At 42.3% G+C, this 12256-nt stretch overlaps 2 protein-coding genes and 1 long non-coding RNA gene across 6 annotated transcripts in view; 1 reads left to right on the top strand and 2 right to left on the bottom strand.

Annotated features, from left to right (window-relative positions):
* Positions 1-5813, bottom strand: part of zgc:162698 (Transmembrane protein 87A-like) — a 36770-nt gene extending 30957 nt beyond the window's left edge. For 2 of the 3 annotated variants that reach the window (XM_028573774.1, XM_028573775.1), the window contains exons 1-3: positions 5543-5811; positions 1848-1914; positions 414-511 (exon numbers count right to left, since the gene is read on the bottom strand). In XM_028573774.1, coding sequence (XP_028429575.1) covers positions 414-511; positions 1848-1914; positions 5543-5686 — 309 coding nt within the window. In that variant the 5' untranslated portion in view covers positions 5687-5811. Of the gene's footprint in view, positions 1-413; positions 512-1847; positions 1915-5542 lie in introns of all 3 variants that reach the window. The other variant, XM_028573777.1, reaches the window with a different exon arrangement.
* Positions 5242-11060, top strand: LOC114552748 (uncharacterized). Its single transcript, XR_003692218.1, has 3 exons — positions 5242-5811; positions 10255-10408; positions 10634-11060. It is a non-coding gene; the product is annotated as an uncharacterized LOC114552748 (long non-coding RNA).
* The window catches only part of LOC114552745 (scavenger receptor cysteine-rich type 1 protein M160), a 54591-nt gene continuing 52578 nt past the window's right edge, over positions 10244-12256 (bottom strand). Inside the window, exons 12-13 of one of the 2 annotated variants that reach the window (XM_028573771.1) lie at positions 10984-11438; positions 10244-10459 (exon numbers count right to left, since the gene is read on the bottom strand). In XM_028573771.1, the coding sequence (XP_028429572.1) occupies positions 10340-10459; positions 10984-11438 (575 nt within the window). In that variant the 3' untranslated portion in view covers positions 10244-10339. The remainder of the gene's footprint in view (positions 10460-10983; positions 11439-12256) is intronic. The other variant, XM_028573772.1, reaches the window with a different exon arrangement.

The following is a 12256-nucleotide window of genomic DNA, read 5'->3' as shown; positions in this document are numbered from 1 at the left end:
GAACCTCGTGAGTTAACCTGCAACATGTCGGCTGTTTGGGGATTCTTCAGCGCGTGTGCAGAAGATAACAAGCTTGCAACATGCAACACCTGCAAGGAGACAGTAGGGCGTGGAGGGGACGACACCAAAAACCCCAAATTGGATGTGAAAAGAAAGGAAATGGTTCTAACATTGCACTTTAGAGGTGTGTGAATTTCCCACACCAGGAGTAATTTATATAGTTCTATTATATAGGGATCCATTAACTGTTCAACACATGTTCTGTGCAAAATGTTCTATTAAAGAAAAGATATCAAATCAATATTTGTGTGCGCTGTAAAGTGGTTAGAAAAAATGAAATCAGAATCGTCTAAAATCGGTATCGGCCGGCCTGACTCAATGAAAATCGGAATCGGCCTAGAAAGTTGTCTTACGTCCAGTCTGAAGACTTCTTTGTAGCAGTGGGAGTTCCTCAGGTACCAGGACACGTCCAGCTGGACGGCTGCCGACGAGTTGCAGGCCTCGGCCTTCACTGAGCAACACGGAGAGACAAAACACCGCTCACGTCACAGGGACACTTCAGTACAAGTCATAGTGGAGAAAACATTTAAAAATTGGACTTGGGCTACGTTTACACGTGGCCGGCTATTTTCATTAAAAGGACATTTCACACTCTCCGTTTTCAAAAATAACACTGTCAATAATATTGTCAGTTTTCGGGAAAATTTTTCGTTTACACGTACCCATGTATATATGCCGTCAAGAGCAGATACAGTATCCCACAAAAGTGAGTACACCCCTCACATTTTAGTAAATATTTCATTATATACACTTTGCTACAATGTAAAGTATTAAGTGTCCAGCTTGTATAACAGTGTAAATGTGCTGTCCCCTCAAAATAACTCAACACACAGCCATTAATGTCTAAACTGCTTGCAACTAAAGTCAGTCCACCCCTATGTTAAATTCCCATAGAGGCAGATCTTTATTCTTAAAGGCCAGTTATTACATGGATCCAGGATACTATGCATCCTGATAAAGTTCCCTTGGCCTTTGGAATTAAAATACCCCCCCCACATCATCACATACCCTTCACCATACCCCCCATCATCACATACCCTTCACCATACCCCCCATCATCACATACTCTTCACCATACCTAGAGATTGGCATGGTTTTATGTCAGTTAGCCTAATAGCTGGTTTGATTTGCATTGAGAGATGATTTTATGGAAAGTCCCCCATGTCAATCTCTAGGTATGGTGCAGGGTATGTGATGATGTGGGGGTATGGTGAAGGGTATGTGATGATGTGGGGGTATGGTGAAGGGTATGTGATGATGTGGGGGGTATGGTGAAGGGTATGTGATGATGGGGGGGGTATGGTGAAGGGTATGTGATGATGGGGGGTATGGTGAAGGGTATGTGATGATGGGGGGGGTATGGTGAAGGGTATGTGATGATGGGGGGGTATGGTGAAGGGTATGTGATGAGGTGTTTGTTGGCAGCGGTTTAGACATTAATGGCCGTATATTGAGTTATTTTGAGGGGACAGCACAATTACACTGTTATACAAGCTGGACACTTAATACTTTACATTGTAGCAAAGTGTATATAATGAAATATTTACTAAAATGTGAGGGGTGTACTCACTTTTGTGAGATACTGTACATGCCAAACTTGTAGGTGGAAAGGTAACGAGATGCTCAAGCCCACGTTAGCCAGGATAGGAGAGCTCAAAATGCGTACAGATAACACGCCACTTGGCTTAAGAAAGTGGGCGTGTATGTTAACGTGGAGTCCTGATGTCACGTTGTTAAAAGCATCCAAATCGACACCAAGGGAAGAGAGAACGTCTGGCTCTACTTACGATGGACGAAGCTGCTGTTGAACAGAGTTTTAGTGAAGAAGAAGTAGCTCTGCTTCTTCACGGTTTCCTGGAACAAACAAAAACAAACAGACGCCTTCGTGATTAGAAATAAAAAAAAAAAAAAAAAATCTTTGACAACTTTTAAAAGCTTAAAATGCATGACGGCACCTCACACAAGAGCGATAACTTCACATATTTAATTATGTCATCATGCAAAGTGTTAAAGGTCCTGCACTGTAAAAAGTTAGATTTCCATGTCTTCTTTTATATACATATATAATTAACACTTTTTGGACATCTTTTGGACACTTTTTCGATGGTTTATCTAGGCTTTTTTGACACTCTTTTGGTGCCTTTTTTTACACACCTTTTGGGACACTTTTTGGACGGTTTATCGATGCTTTTTTTGACACTCTTTTGGTGCCTTTTTTATTTATTTTTAATTTTTTTACATGCCTTTTGGACACTTTTTTTGATGGTTCATCTATGCTTTTTTTGACACTTTTTTATACTCTTTTGGCTGCTTTTTTTTTACACACATTTGGACACTTTTTTGACGGTTTATCAACGCTTTTTTGGCGCCTTTTTTAATGCTTTATTTACACTTTCCAACGCTCAACTGACTACAGCCCAGTGGTCCCACAGCCCTATGGTCCCACAGCCCAGTGGTCCCACAGCCCTATGGTCCCACAGCCCAATGGTCCCACAGCCCAATGGTCCCACAGCCCAATGGTCCCACAGCCCTATGGTCCCACAGCCCAATGGTCCCACAGCCCAATGGTCCCACAGCCCAATGGTCCCACAGCCCAGTGGTCCCACAGCCCAGTGGTCCCACAGCCCAGTGGTCCCACAGCCCAGTGGTCCCACAGCCCTATGGTCCCACAGCCCAGTGGTCCCACAGCCCAGTGGTCCCACAGCCCAATGGTCCCACAGCCCAATGGTCCCACAGCCCAATGGTCCCACAGCCCTATGGTCCCACAGCCCAATGGTCCCACAGCCCTATGGTCCCACAGCCCAGTGGTCCCACAGCCCAGTGGTCCCACAGCCCAGTGGTCCCACAGCCCTATGGTCCCACTGCCCTATGGTCCCACTGCCCTATGGTCCCACAGCCCAGTGGTCCCACAGCCCAGTGGTCCCACAGCCCTATGGTCCCACAGCCCTATGGTCCCACAGCCCTATGGTCCCACATTTCTAACATTTTTTACAAAATGAGGTCTTGTGTTCCTACATTTCCCTTCAATTTAAGCCCTATCCTCCCACAACATGTTTTAGGGTTAAGGGTTAGGTGGATAAAATCTGATACAAATTTATGAAAAAGAAAATGTGGGAACATAGGCACGCTCTCGTGCTACATTAATACTGTCAAAGTATCAAAATGTACGACGGCTGATACCCGTTTCTCCTGGAATACGAACAGAACACCATGTTCAGAGTTTGTTTGGGACACGCGGCCCTTACTGTTTGCACTTGAACATGAAGACAAACACAGCAGGTGGATTATAATTACTGATTAAATAATGTTGCAGCTTTTAAAGATGGAGAGCTGACTTCAGTTTGTTAGGGCTGGGCGATACGGATATACGATACTCTTGACCAAATACTGGATATTCAGACGATATTGTACGGTTGACAGTTGGTGCTTTCACAAAATATGTTATATTTTGCTTGTTTTTTATTAATTTAGACAACTTAAGTGTATTTCAGGGTGTGTGTGTATGTGTGTGCGCGTGTGGGTAGGTGTGTGTGTGTGTGTGTGTGTGTGTGTGTGTGTGTGTGTGTGTAGGTGTAGGGGTGGGTGTGTGTGTGTGGGGGGGGGTGTGTGTGTGTGTGTGTGTGTGTGTGTGTGTGTGTGTAGGTGTGTCCGTCCCAGACTATTGACTGTATTTTGTCTTAATTTGAAAATTTGTGTGTGTGTGTGTGTGTAGGAGTGTATGTGTGTAGGGGTAGGTGTGTGTAGGGGTAGGTGTGTGTGTGTGTGTGTGTGTGTGTGTGTGTGTGTGTGTGTGTGTGTGTGTGTATGTATATATAGGTGTAGGGGTGTGTGTGTGTGTGCACGCTTGTTTTACTAAATTCATGGGGTCCAAAAACCGGGGACTACAGTATACTTGTGGGGTCTGCACAGCCTTGTGGGGCCCAAAATGCTGGACCCCGCAAGTTTAAAGGGCTGTTTGAGGGTTAAGACTTGGTTTTAGGATTAGGGTTAGAATTAGGTTAGGGTGAGGGTAAGGGTTAAGGTTAGGCATTTAGTTGTGATGGTTAAGGTTAGGGTAAGGGGCTAAGATCCCCACAAAGATAGTGAAACAAACGTGTGTGTGTGTGTGTGTGTGTGTGTGTGTGTGTGTGTGTGTGTGTGTGTGTGTGTGTGTGTGTGTCCGTCCCAGACTATTGACTGTATTTTGTAGTAGTAGAATTTGAAAATGGATTGAATATGGATTCAATTCAATTAGGGCTGCAACAACGAATCGATAAAATTCGATTACTAAAAAAGTTGGCAACGAATTTAATTATCATGTCGCGCAACTATTACGCCACCTAGTCGCGGAGATAACAAAAAAAAATGACTTGAGCGCAGAGCGGAGCAGCGCAGAGCGGAGCAAAAGAAAAGAAAAGAGCAGAGCGGGGGTAGAGGAAATACGGAGAGAGAGCGGAGAGACCCGTAACGTTGTTCTGAAACACTCGGCGGAGGCAGAGGAATCAGTACGACCCAAGTCATCCAAGGTGTGGGAGCATTTCACACTAAATAAATCAAAAACGTGTTAATTGCAAGATAAGCAAAAGCGACACGGCATGGCACGGGCGCACCACGGTGATGAGTCAGCACCTAAAACGTAAACCTGTTGGAGTCCTTGATGAGGAGGAAGGGAGTTCAACAGCAGGGTAAAGTCACTACACTATCCTACTTCTGTTCCGGTCTGAAGGGAGGAACGTACCGTCCCTCCAGTAGCTCTTCTGGTGCTGCTGTTTACTCGTTATCCAGCTGACTAGCATGACAAGCTAGCGTTAGCTCGGTAATAACAGTAATAAATCAGGGGTGGTATACTTTACAAGACTAAAGACACTGTTTTATTCACTCGCCTTTTTTGGCCCATTAATTTTTCAATCTGTTGTCATGTATATATTATGTGCTTTGTCCCATATCAGTTATTGTTGACAAATATAATAGTGTGTGGTGTATAAACGAACTTAACTTGCACTTACTACAATGATGGTAATAATTTAATGAATAAGTGTGTCTGTCTGTCTGTCTGTCTGTATCTGCTATTTGGGTTACTTACCTTTACACAACTATTAACTAAAACAATAAGTATGCATGTGTTGAGTTGATGTAAATTAATGCTTTTTCATCGATTAATCGAAAAAATAATCGACAGATTAATCGATTATTAAAATACTCGTTAGTTGCAGCCCTAAATGTTATTTGTAGCGTCACATCATAACAACGTTTATCTCACGACACTTGGATAAAGAGAGAGAGATGGATTGAATATAAAGTGATCAGATACATGTAGTAAGTTTAAAGTAGCAGAAAATGAGGATTGTGCGACGGTAGGCTACAGTAACGCTACATGAGTAAATAGTTACTCTACTATGTTTACATGTTTCTGACGCAGCCGCAGTGATCTTCTAAATCTAAATCTAAATATTAACGTTAGCTAACCGCTAAAAACACTCCCGACAACAAGCAGGAAACTCACGCTGTCGACATTCAGGATCCATTTCCCCGGTTCGGACACTGCGCCGCCCGGCCCGACCAGCACCGTCAGCACCAGCGCCAAGTACCAGAGTCCTGGCCCGGTCCGACCCGGCCCGGTTCGGCCCAGAGCCTCGGAACGCGCCATTTGTGAGCGACGAAGAGGAACAAGACAGCAGAAGCAGCCAGCAAAAGAAGAACTCACAACAAGCTGAATACTTCCGGGTTCCGGCTGACGTTGGCAGGGAAGGAATGGTGCTTTCAGGGACCGTGGTAAGTTTATTTAATATATTTACATTATAAAGATGTTGCGTGTTGATCCATCAGCATCGGTGTCACCATCAAACCTTCTTGGACGATTTAAATGGCCTTTTCTACACAGCTGAAGCTTTAAGAGGCGTTTTCAAAGCTTTTCTGACGTTTTAAGGCTTTTTTTGGACACTTTTTGGACTTTTTTTTTTTTTTCTTTTGGTAATTTAAAAAAAAAAAGATTTTTGAATTTACAAAATTTCAGTAAAAATTGTCAGTTTTTCTTTTTATACGCTTTTTTTACACACTTTTTATGCTTTTTTGACACTTATTTGAAGCTTTCAAACGCTCACCACAGAGGCCACCTGACCACGTCTGAGGCAGGGAGTTAAAATCAAACACTCCTTCAGAAGGAACCGCACCCTTCAGGTGAAATCAATCCACTTAATCAGAGGCTATAAATAAAGCCTTCCTCATTTTGTTCACACTCCCCCACCCCCTCCCTCCCTCCAGCCATGATGTGTGCGTCCTGTAAATTGATTTACTTTAATGTTTTGACTGTCATTCATGCACGCAAGTTATGTTCATGTTTGAGTTTTTGTTATTTCGCTGCAGAATTAAAAACAAAACACACCCCTGACAGAACCAGAGGCGGCAAAGGGTTGAATTGAATCTGCCTTCTGTAAAAAAATGCTCGGCTTTAACTGCCAATCTCGTGACTGCGCCCCATACTGACATCCGGTGTTTCCTTCAGATTGACTTCATGTGGTGTTGCAGTTCCTCCGTGTGACCACAAGATGACACTGGTGTATAAATACAATCAAGTGATTAAATTGGTTAATAAGAAGGAATACCACGGGCAAGTCCATTGGGGCAAGGCTGTGTTTATTTAGCTTCGCAGTTCGCAGTCACATCAAATGTCACCTGGAAGTACAGTGTGTCAGATCAACATAAATTGAGTAGGCTATAAGTGAAAACATGTATTTAAATTTTAAATCTAGAGCTACATAATTGGCTGTCACTTAAAGGTCCACTGTGTAACGTGTTTAGTTGTTCATTATCAAAATCTGTGTTGCCCGTTCACAAACTTGTCTTTTTTCATGAATATTTACCTCCACCATCAATTCCAAGTATTCTTTTTGGCTTGAAATGTTACGTTTGCATAAACTGGGGTAGACGCTCCATATTCATGCTCCATCTTGAAATACTTTAGCCGGTAAGGGACATACAGGACATACTGCTTCGCCTTTTGCGTTTTTCACTGTCACATGATAAATTCACAGATGCTGCTAACGCTGCTAATGGGTATCGTAGCTTCCCGGCCCCCGGCAAGTTTGAAGAAGGAAACATGGAGGACCACACATATTCAAAATTCACATTTCAGGAACAGGAGTCTTCTTCTTCTTCGCCCAGAAAAAGAAAAAGTATATTGAAAAGAGCAAGAGACCGGCTTTTTGAAGCGTGAAGGCTACTGTAGCTGTAATACGTACCTTTGAACTGCGTGGTGCGAGAGAGTTGATTGCGATATATGATCTCAACGCTAGACGGGAGAAATTCCCACATATTGGACCTTTTACGATGGATAATATCCCTACTCACATTGCCACATATCCTCTTTTATATGGATAATGTAGATTCATCAGTATCAGATTTAGTCAATATGGTTGTTCTTATGGGTAAATATCCTATTCATTGCAGTAAGTGGAGATGTTCTAAGCCATCCTTTGTTTGGTAAATTATTTTTAACTAGTTTTTTTCCTCACTGAAAAAGATCAAATCTATTAAAATTGCAAGAAAAATGTGTAGTTACATTTCTTGTAAACTACTGTTTTGATTAATCTCCCCGTTTAATGTAATGTAAATTAAATGTTAATTTTACTTTTTCTAGCCTTTTTGCTTTTGCCTTGTGTATTTTTAAGTAGTTCCCCCTTTTTGGTTTGTTTTTTGCTTAGGTAATTCTTTCTTGTTCACTGACAACATTTGTATTGTATCTACGCATGTACAGTTAGGTCCGTAAATATTTGGACATGGACACAATTTTCATAATTTTGACCCTGTGCACTAACACAATGGATTTGAAATGAAATCGAGTTGAAATTGTAATGCAGACTTTTTACATTTATTTTGAGGGTATTTACATAAAAATTGGAGGAAGGGTTTAGGAATTACACACATTTTCATACATAGTCCCCTAATTTCAAGGGACCTAAAGTAATTGGACAAATGAGTCAAAAGCTGTTTCATGAGCAGGTATGGGCTATTCCCTCATTATTTCATCATCAATTAGGCAGATAAAAAGTCTGGAGTTCATTTCAGATTACATTTAAATTTAGAAACTGTTGCTGCGAATCCACAACGTGCGGTCAAAGGAGCTCACAATGCAAGTAAAGCAGGCCATCCTTAGGCTGCGGAAAAAGGACAAATCCATCAGAGAGATGGCATAAATATTAGGAGTGGCCAAATCAACAGTTTGGTACATTCCGAGAAAAAAGGACACTGGTGAGCTCAGCAATACAAAAAGTCCCGGACGTGCATAGAAGACAACAGTGGTTGATGATCACAGGATCTTTTCCACGTTAAAGAAGAACCCCTTCACAACATCTAGTGAAATGAAGAAGACTCTCCAGGAAGTAGGCGTTTTATGATCCAAGTGTACCATAAAGAGAAGACTTCACAAGAGCAAATACAGAGGGTTCACCACAAGGTGCAAACTATTCATAAGCCTCAAGAATAGAAAAGCCAGATTAGAGTTTGCCAGAAGACATCTAAAAAAGCCAGGCCAGTTCTGAACCAGCATTCTTTGGACTGATGAATCTAAGATAAACCTGTACCAGAATGATGGGAAGAGAAAAGTATGGAGAAGGCTTGGGACGGCTCTTGATCCAAAGCACACCACATCATCTATAAAACATGGTGAAGGCAGTGTAATGGCATGGCCATGCATGGCTTCCAGTGGCACTGGGTCACTAGTGTTTATTGATGATATGACAGAAGATGGAAGCAGCCGCATGAATTCTGAAGTCTATAGGAACATTATGTCTGTTCATATTCAGCCAAATTCAACAAAGTTGATTGGACGGCACTTCACGGTACAGATGGACAATGACCCAAAACATACTGCAAAAGCAACCCAGGCGTTTTTTCAAGGAAATGAAGTGAATATTCTACAATGGCCGAGTCAATTACCTGATCTCAATCCGATCGAGCATGCATTCCACTTGCTTAAGACAAAACTTAAGGCACAAAGACCTACAAACAAACAACAGCTGAAGACAGCTGCAGTCAAGGCCTGGCAAAGCATCACAAAGGAGGAAACCCATCGTTTGGTGAGGTCTATGGGTTCCAGACTTCAGGCTGTCATCGCCTTCAAAGGATTCTCAACAAAGTATTAAGAATGGACATTTTATTTATGATTATATTCATTTGTCCAATTACTTTAGGTCCCTTGAAATTAGGGGATTATGTATGAAAATGTGTGTAATTCCTAAACCCTTCCTCCTACTTTGATGTAAATACCCTCAAAATAAATGTGAAAGTCTGCATTACAATTTCATCTCGATGATTTCATTTCAAATCCATTGTTAGCCCACAGGGCCAAAATTATGAAAATTGTGTCCATGTCCAAATATTTCCAGACCTAATTGTATATTCTCTTTCCTCTATGAGAGTTTTGTATGTTGTTTTTTTGTCAATAAAAAAAATGGCATGGCAGAGCAAAGGGGAGAAAAAGAAGGCATGTAAATAGTATTTCTTTATTTAGCTGCATGTTTTGTCTTTTTGAATATTATTGATCTGCTCTGAACATTTAGAAGACGTAAAATGATGTCTATATACCCCTTAGAATTGTTTCTTTAAGCCAAGTATCCCCTGACCAGCGCTAATCATTTTCGGGTGAGAAAAAAAAAAAAAGTCTATATAAAGAGGAACAGTACAGCGCTGTCAGCGATAGATTTACTAAAAAAACAGCCTTGTGACGGAAATTTTTTTTCTTTCTCATTAGCGTTTAAATGTTAAGAGACCAAAACTGTAAAAAAGACAAGAACTTGGAAAAATATGGTAGAAGGAAGGAAGGAAGGCAAGAATAGGTCAAAATAGTATCAAAAACTTAAAAAACAGTGACATAAGAAGAAACAAGCGAGAAACATTTTTGGTAAAAGAACAACAACAATTCTACATAAAGGGGAACAATGTTCTGGACAACAGCCTTGTTACTATTAAACATTTTCGCTAAATATCACACGTACCCCCTGCAGTCCTCCAGAGTACCCCTAGGGGTACATGTACCCCCATTTGAGAAACACTGCGATAGAGGGCTACAAAGTGGATGCAGAAGTGCCGTTCACCCTGTTACAAGTTGATGAACCACTGAAACGATTTTGGAAACATTATTTCAAGGTAACAAAGAATCTTTGGTGTGGCTCTAAAAGTTTGCCAATGTAGTTGTTTGTCTGTCTGGGTCTTCTCTAGGAAAGCTATGCCTGATATTATCCCACACCTGAACTGCTCTGATTTGGCTGTTTGAGAGCGGAGCCATCCATCTGGCTGTGAGATCCTACTCTGAGCCCTGCGCTCCTCCTGCCTCTTCACCATCTTCACCCAGCAAGTCGTCAGCACCACAGAGGTAATGCACCTCCATGTTGTCCTCTCGTCTTAGTGTCTGCCCTCTGCTGGCCTAGAGAGACATGACAGGAAATGTCTTAGATACCTTTTTGTACTCCAAAAGAGAGACTGTACTCTTACAACACAGGGTTAGTGAACAGTACAAAGCAGTGTGGAGGCCACTTAAAATGTTACTATTTTTTTATATCCGTTACTTATTCTGTCTCTCTGTCAAACTCTGTGCCAGGTAATTGGATTTTTGGAGCGCTGCTTGGGCCGGGACAAGAGGAATTTGTGGCTGAGATGACAGAATTTACAGAAGAAGCGTGTCACAGCAGACTGCTGGAAAAGGGCCGGAAATGTGCATATCTACCGAGTGTCCAGTTTCCATGACCGGCGAAAAAAAAAATTAGCTTTCATGAGAGTGAAAAACAGCATTTTCTCCAGTGTCTGCATGTCTTTTTTTTTTTTTTTTTTTATTATTAAAAAAGCCTACCAGGAAAGCGAGAGATGAGCCACTGGAAGGCTTTTAATTTGAAATGTCTGTGAGTTTGATACATAAAAGTTTATAGTGTGTGTAGTGTATGTGTGTAGTACCTTCGAGTAGAAAAACAGGGCAGCACCGGTCCCGAGCACCAGCAGCACCAGGACAACCAGTCCAATGACCAGATGTAAGTCAGTGTGACGTTTCCCTGTTTGTCTCAGATTCTCTATGAAGTTACCTGCGAGAGTGAGATGGAGCGGCCGGCTCTCAGAAGAGAAGTTATGGGAGAAAACGTAGAGGTGATAAACACAGCGGTACTCCCCTCGGTGGGTGGAGTCTGCAGCAGAGAACAGGAAGTGGGCCGAGTGATTGACAGCTGGCAGGGTGTAGTTCTGTGCCTGGTCAGGGGTGGGGACGATGAGCTTGAAGGAGCCTCCTGGGTACTGTGGTCTGACGGAGCACCTGATGGTGAAGTTGGAGCCCATGAGCACCTGGAGCCTCCGCTGCTTGGCCTTGTAGACCGCGTCAGGGGAGGGCGAGGGGGAGATGTTTGGCTGAGCCAGCAAACCTGTTAACGAAATAGGAGATTAAAATAAACTAAGCCAAGAAAATAGAGCCCAAAGAACTAAATCAATGGCATGTCATCCATCGTGTTTCTGATCAAAGTGACATCAATCTCCTCCAGGTAAAATGTTCAGGAACCAGACAGGAAGAGAGATCTTTAAATTCTATAATATTCATCTATTTTCTTAACTGCTCATCCTGCTCTCATTGATCTGGGCAACACTTATGAACAGGTTCATATGATATCGTACAAAAACCTATGCACAACAATTGGTATGATATCCTACGAAATTAAGCGACTGCCAGCCCATCCCATTATGACCGGTCACATGATAATTAAGTTTAGTGGCCGAGAAAAGATGACCGTGAGCCAGGTACAGAGCACCCTGAGGCTCTGGCTAAACTCATTGTTGAGTTTAAAGTCATTGTTGAGTTTAGCTGAGAAAAGGTGGCTGTCATGCCGCGACGACAGTTAAGTTTATACACCAAAACGACTACTTAGGAAAATCACACTTTTTCTCTCTGAGTTGAAGTTTTTTCATCTGAAGGCATTCAGGGCACTCCTGCAAAAATGGAAGGCGCATAGAGCAGAAAAATATGAGATGCTCAGCAATGGAAAAACAACAAGCATCACCATTCACCACCCAACGCTGATAAAACGCGCTCTGTCTGATCGGGGCCTTATGTCGCCCAACCAGAACATAAAATGTCCAACGTATCAGGCCGCTCATGAACCATACAGCTGTAGGTAACACATACACTGCTGCTGTATCAAAGCACCGTGGACTGCTTAGGGAAAATGCAGCATGGTGGCCCAGTGTT

Source organism: Perca flavescens, chromosome 3, assembly GCF_004354835.1.
Source record: "Perca flavescens isolate YP-PL-M2 chromosome 3, PFLA_1.0, whole genome shotgun sequence".
NCBI lineage: Eukaryota > Metazoa > Chordata > Actinopteri > Perciformes > Percidae > Perca > Perca flavescens.
This window is presented reverse-complemented; position numbering and strand designations above follow the sequence as displayed.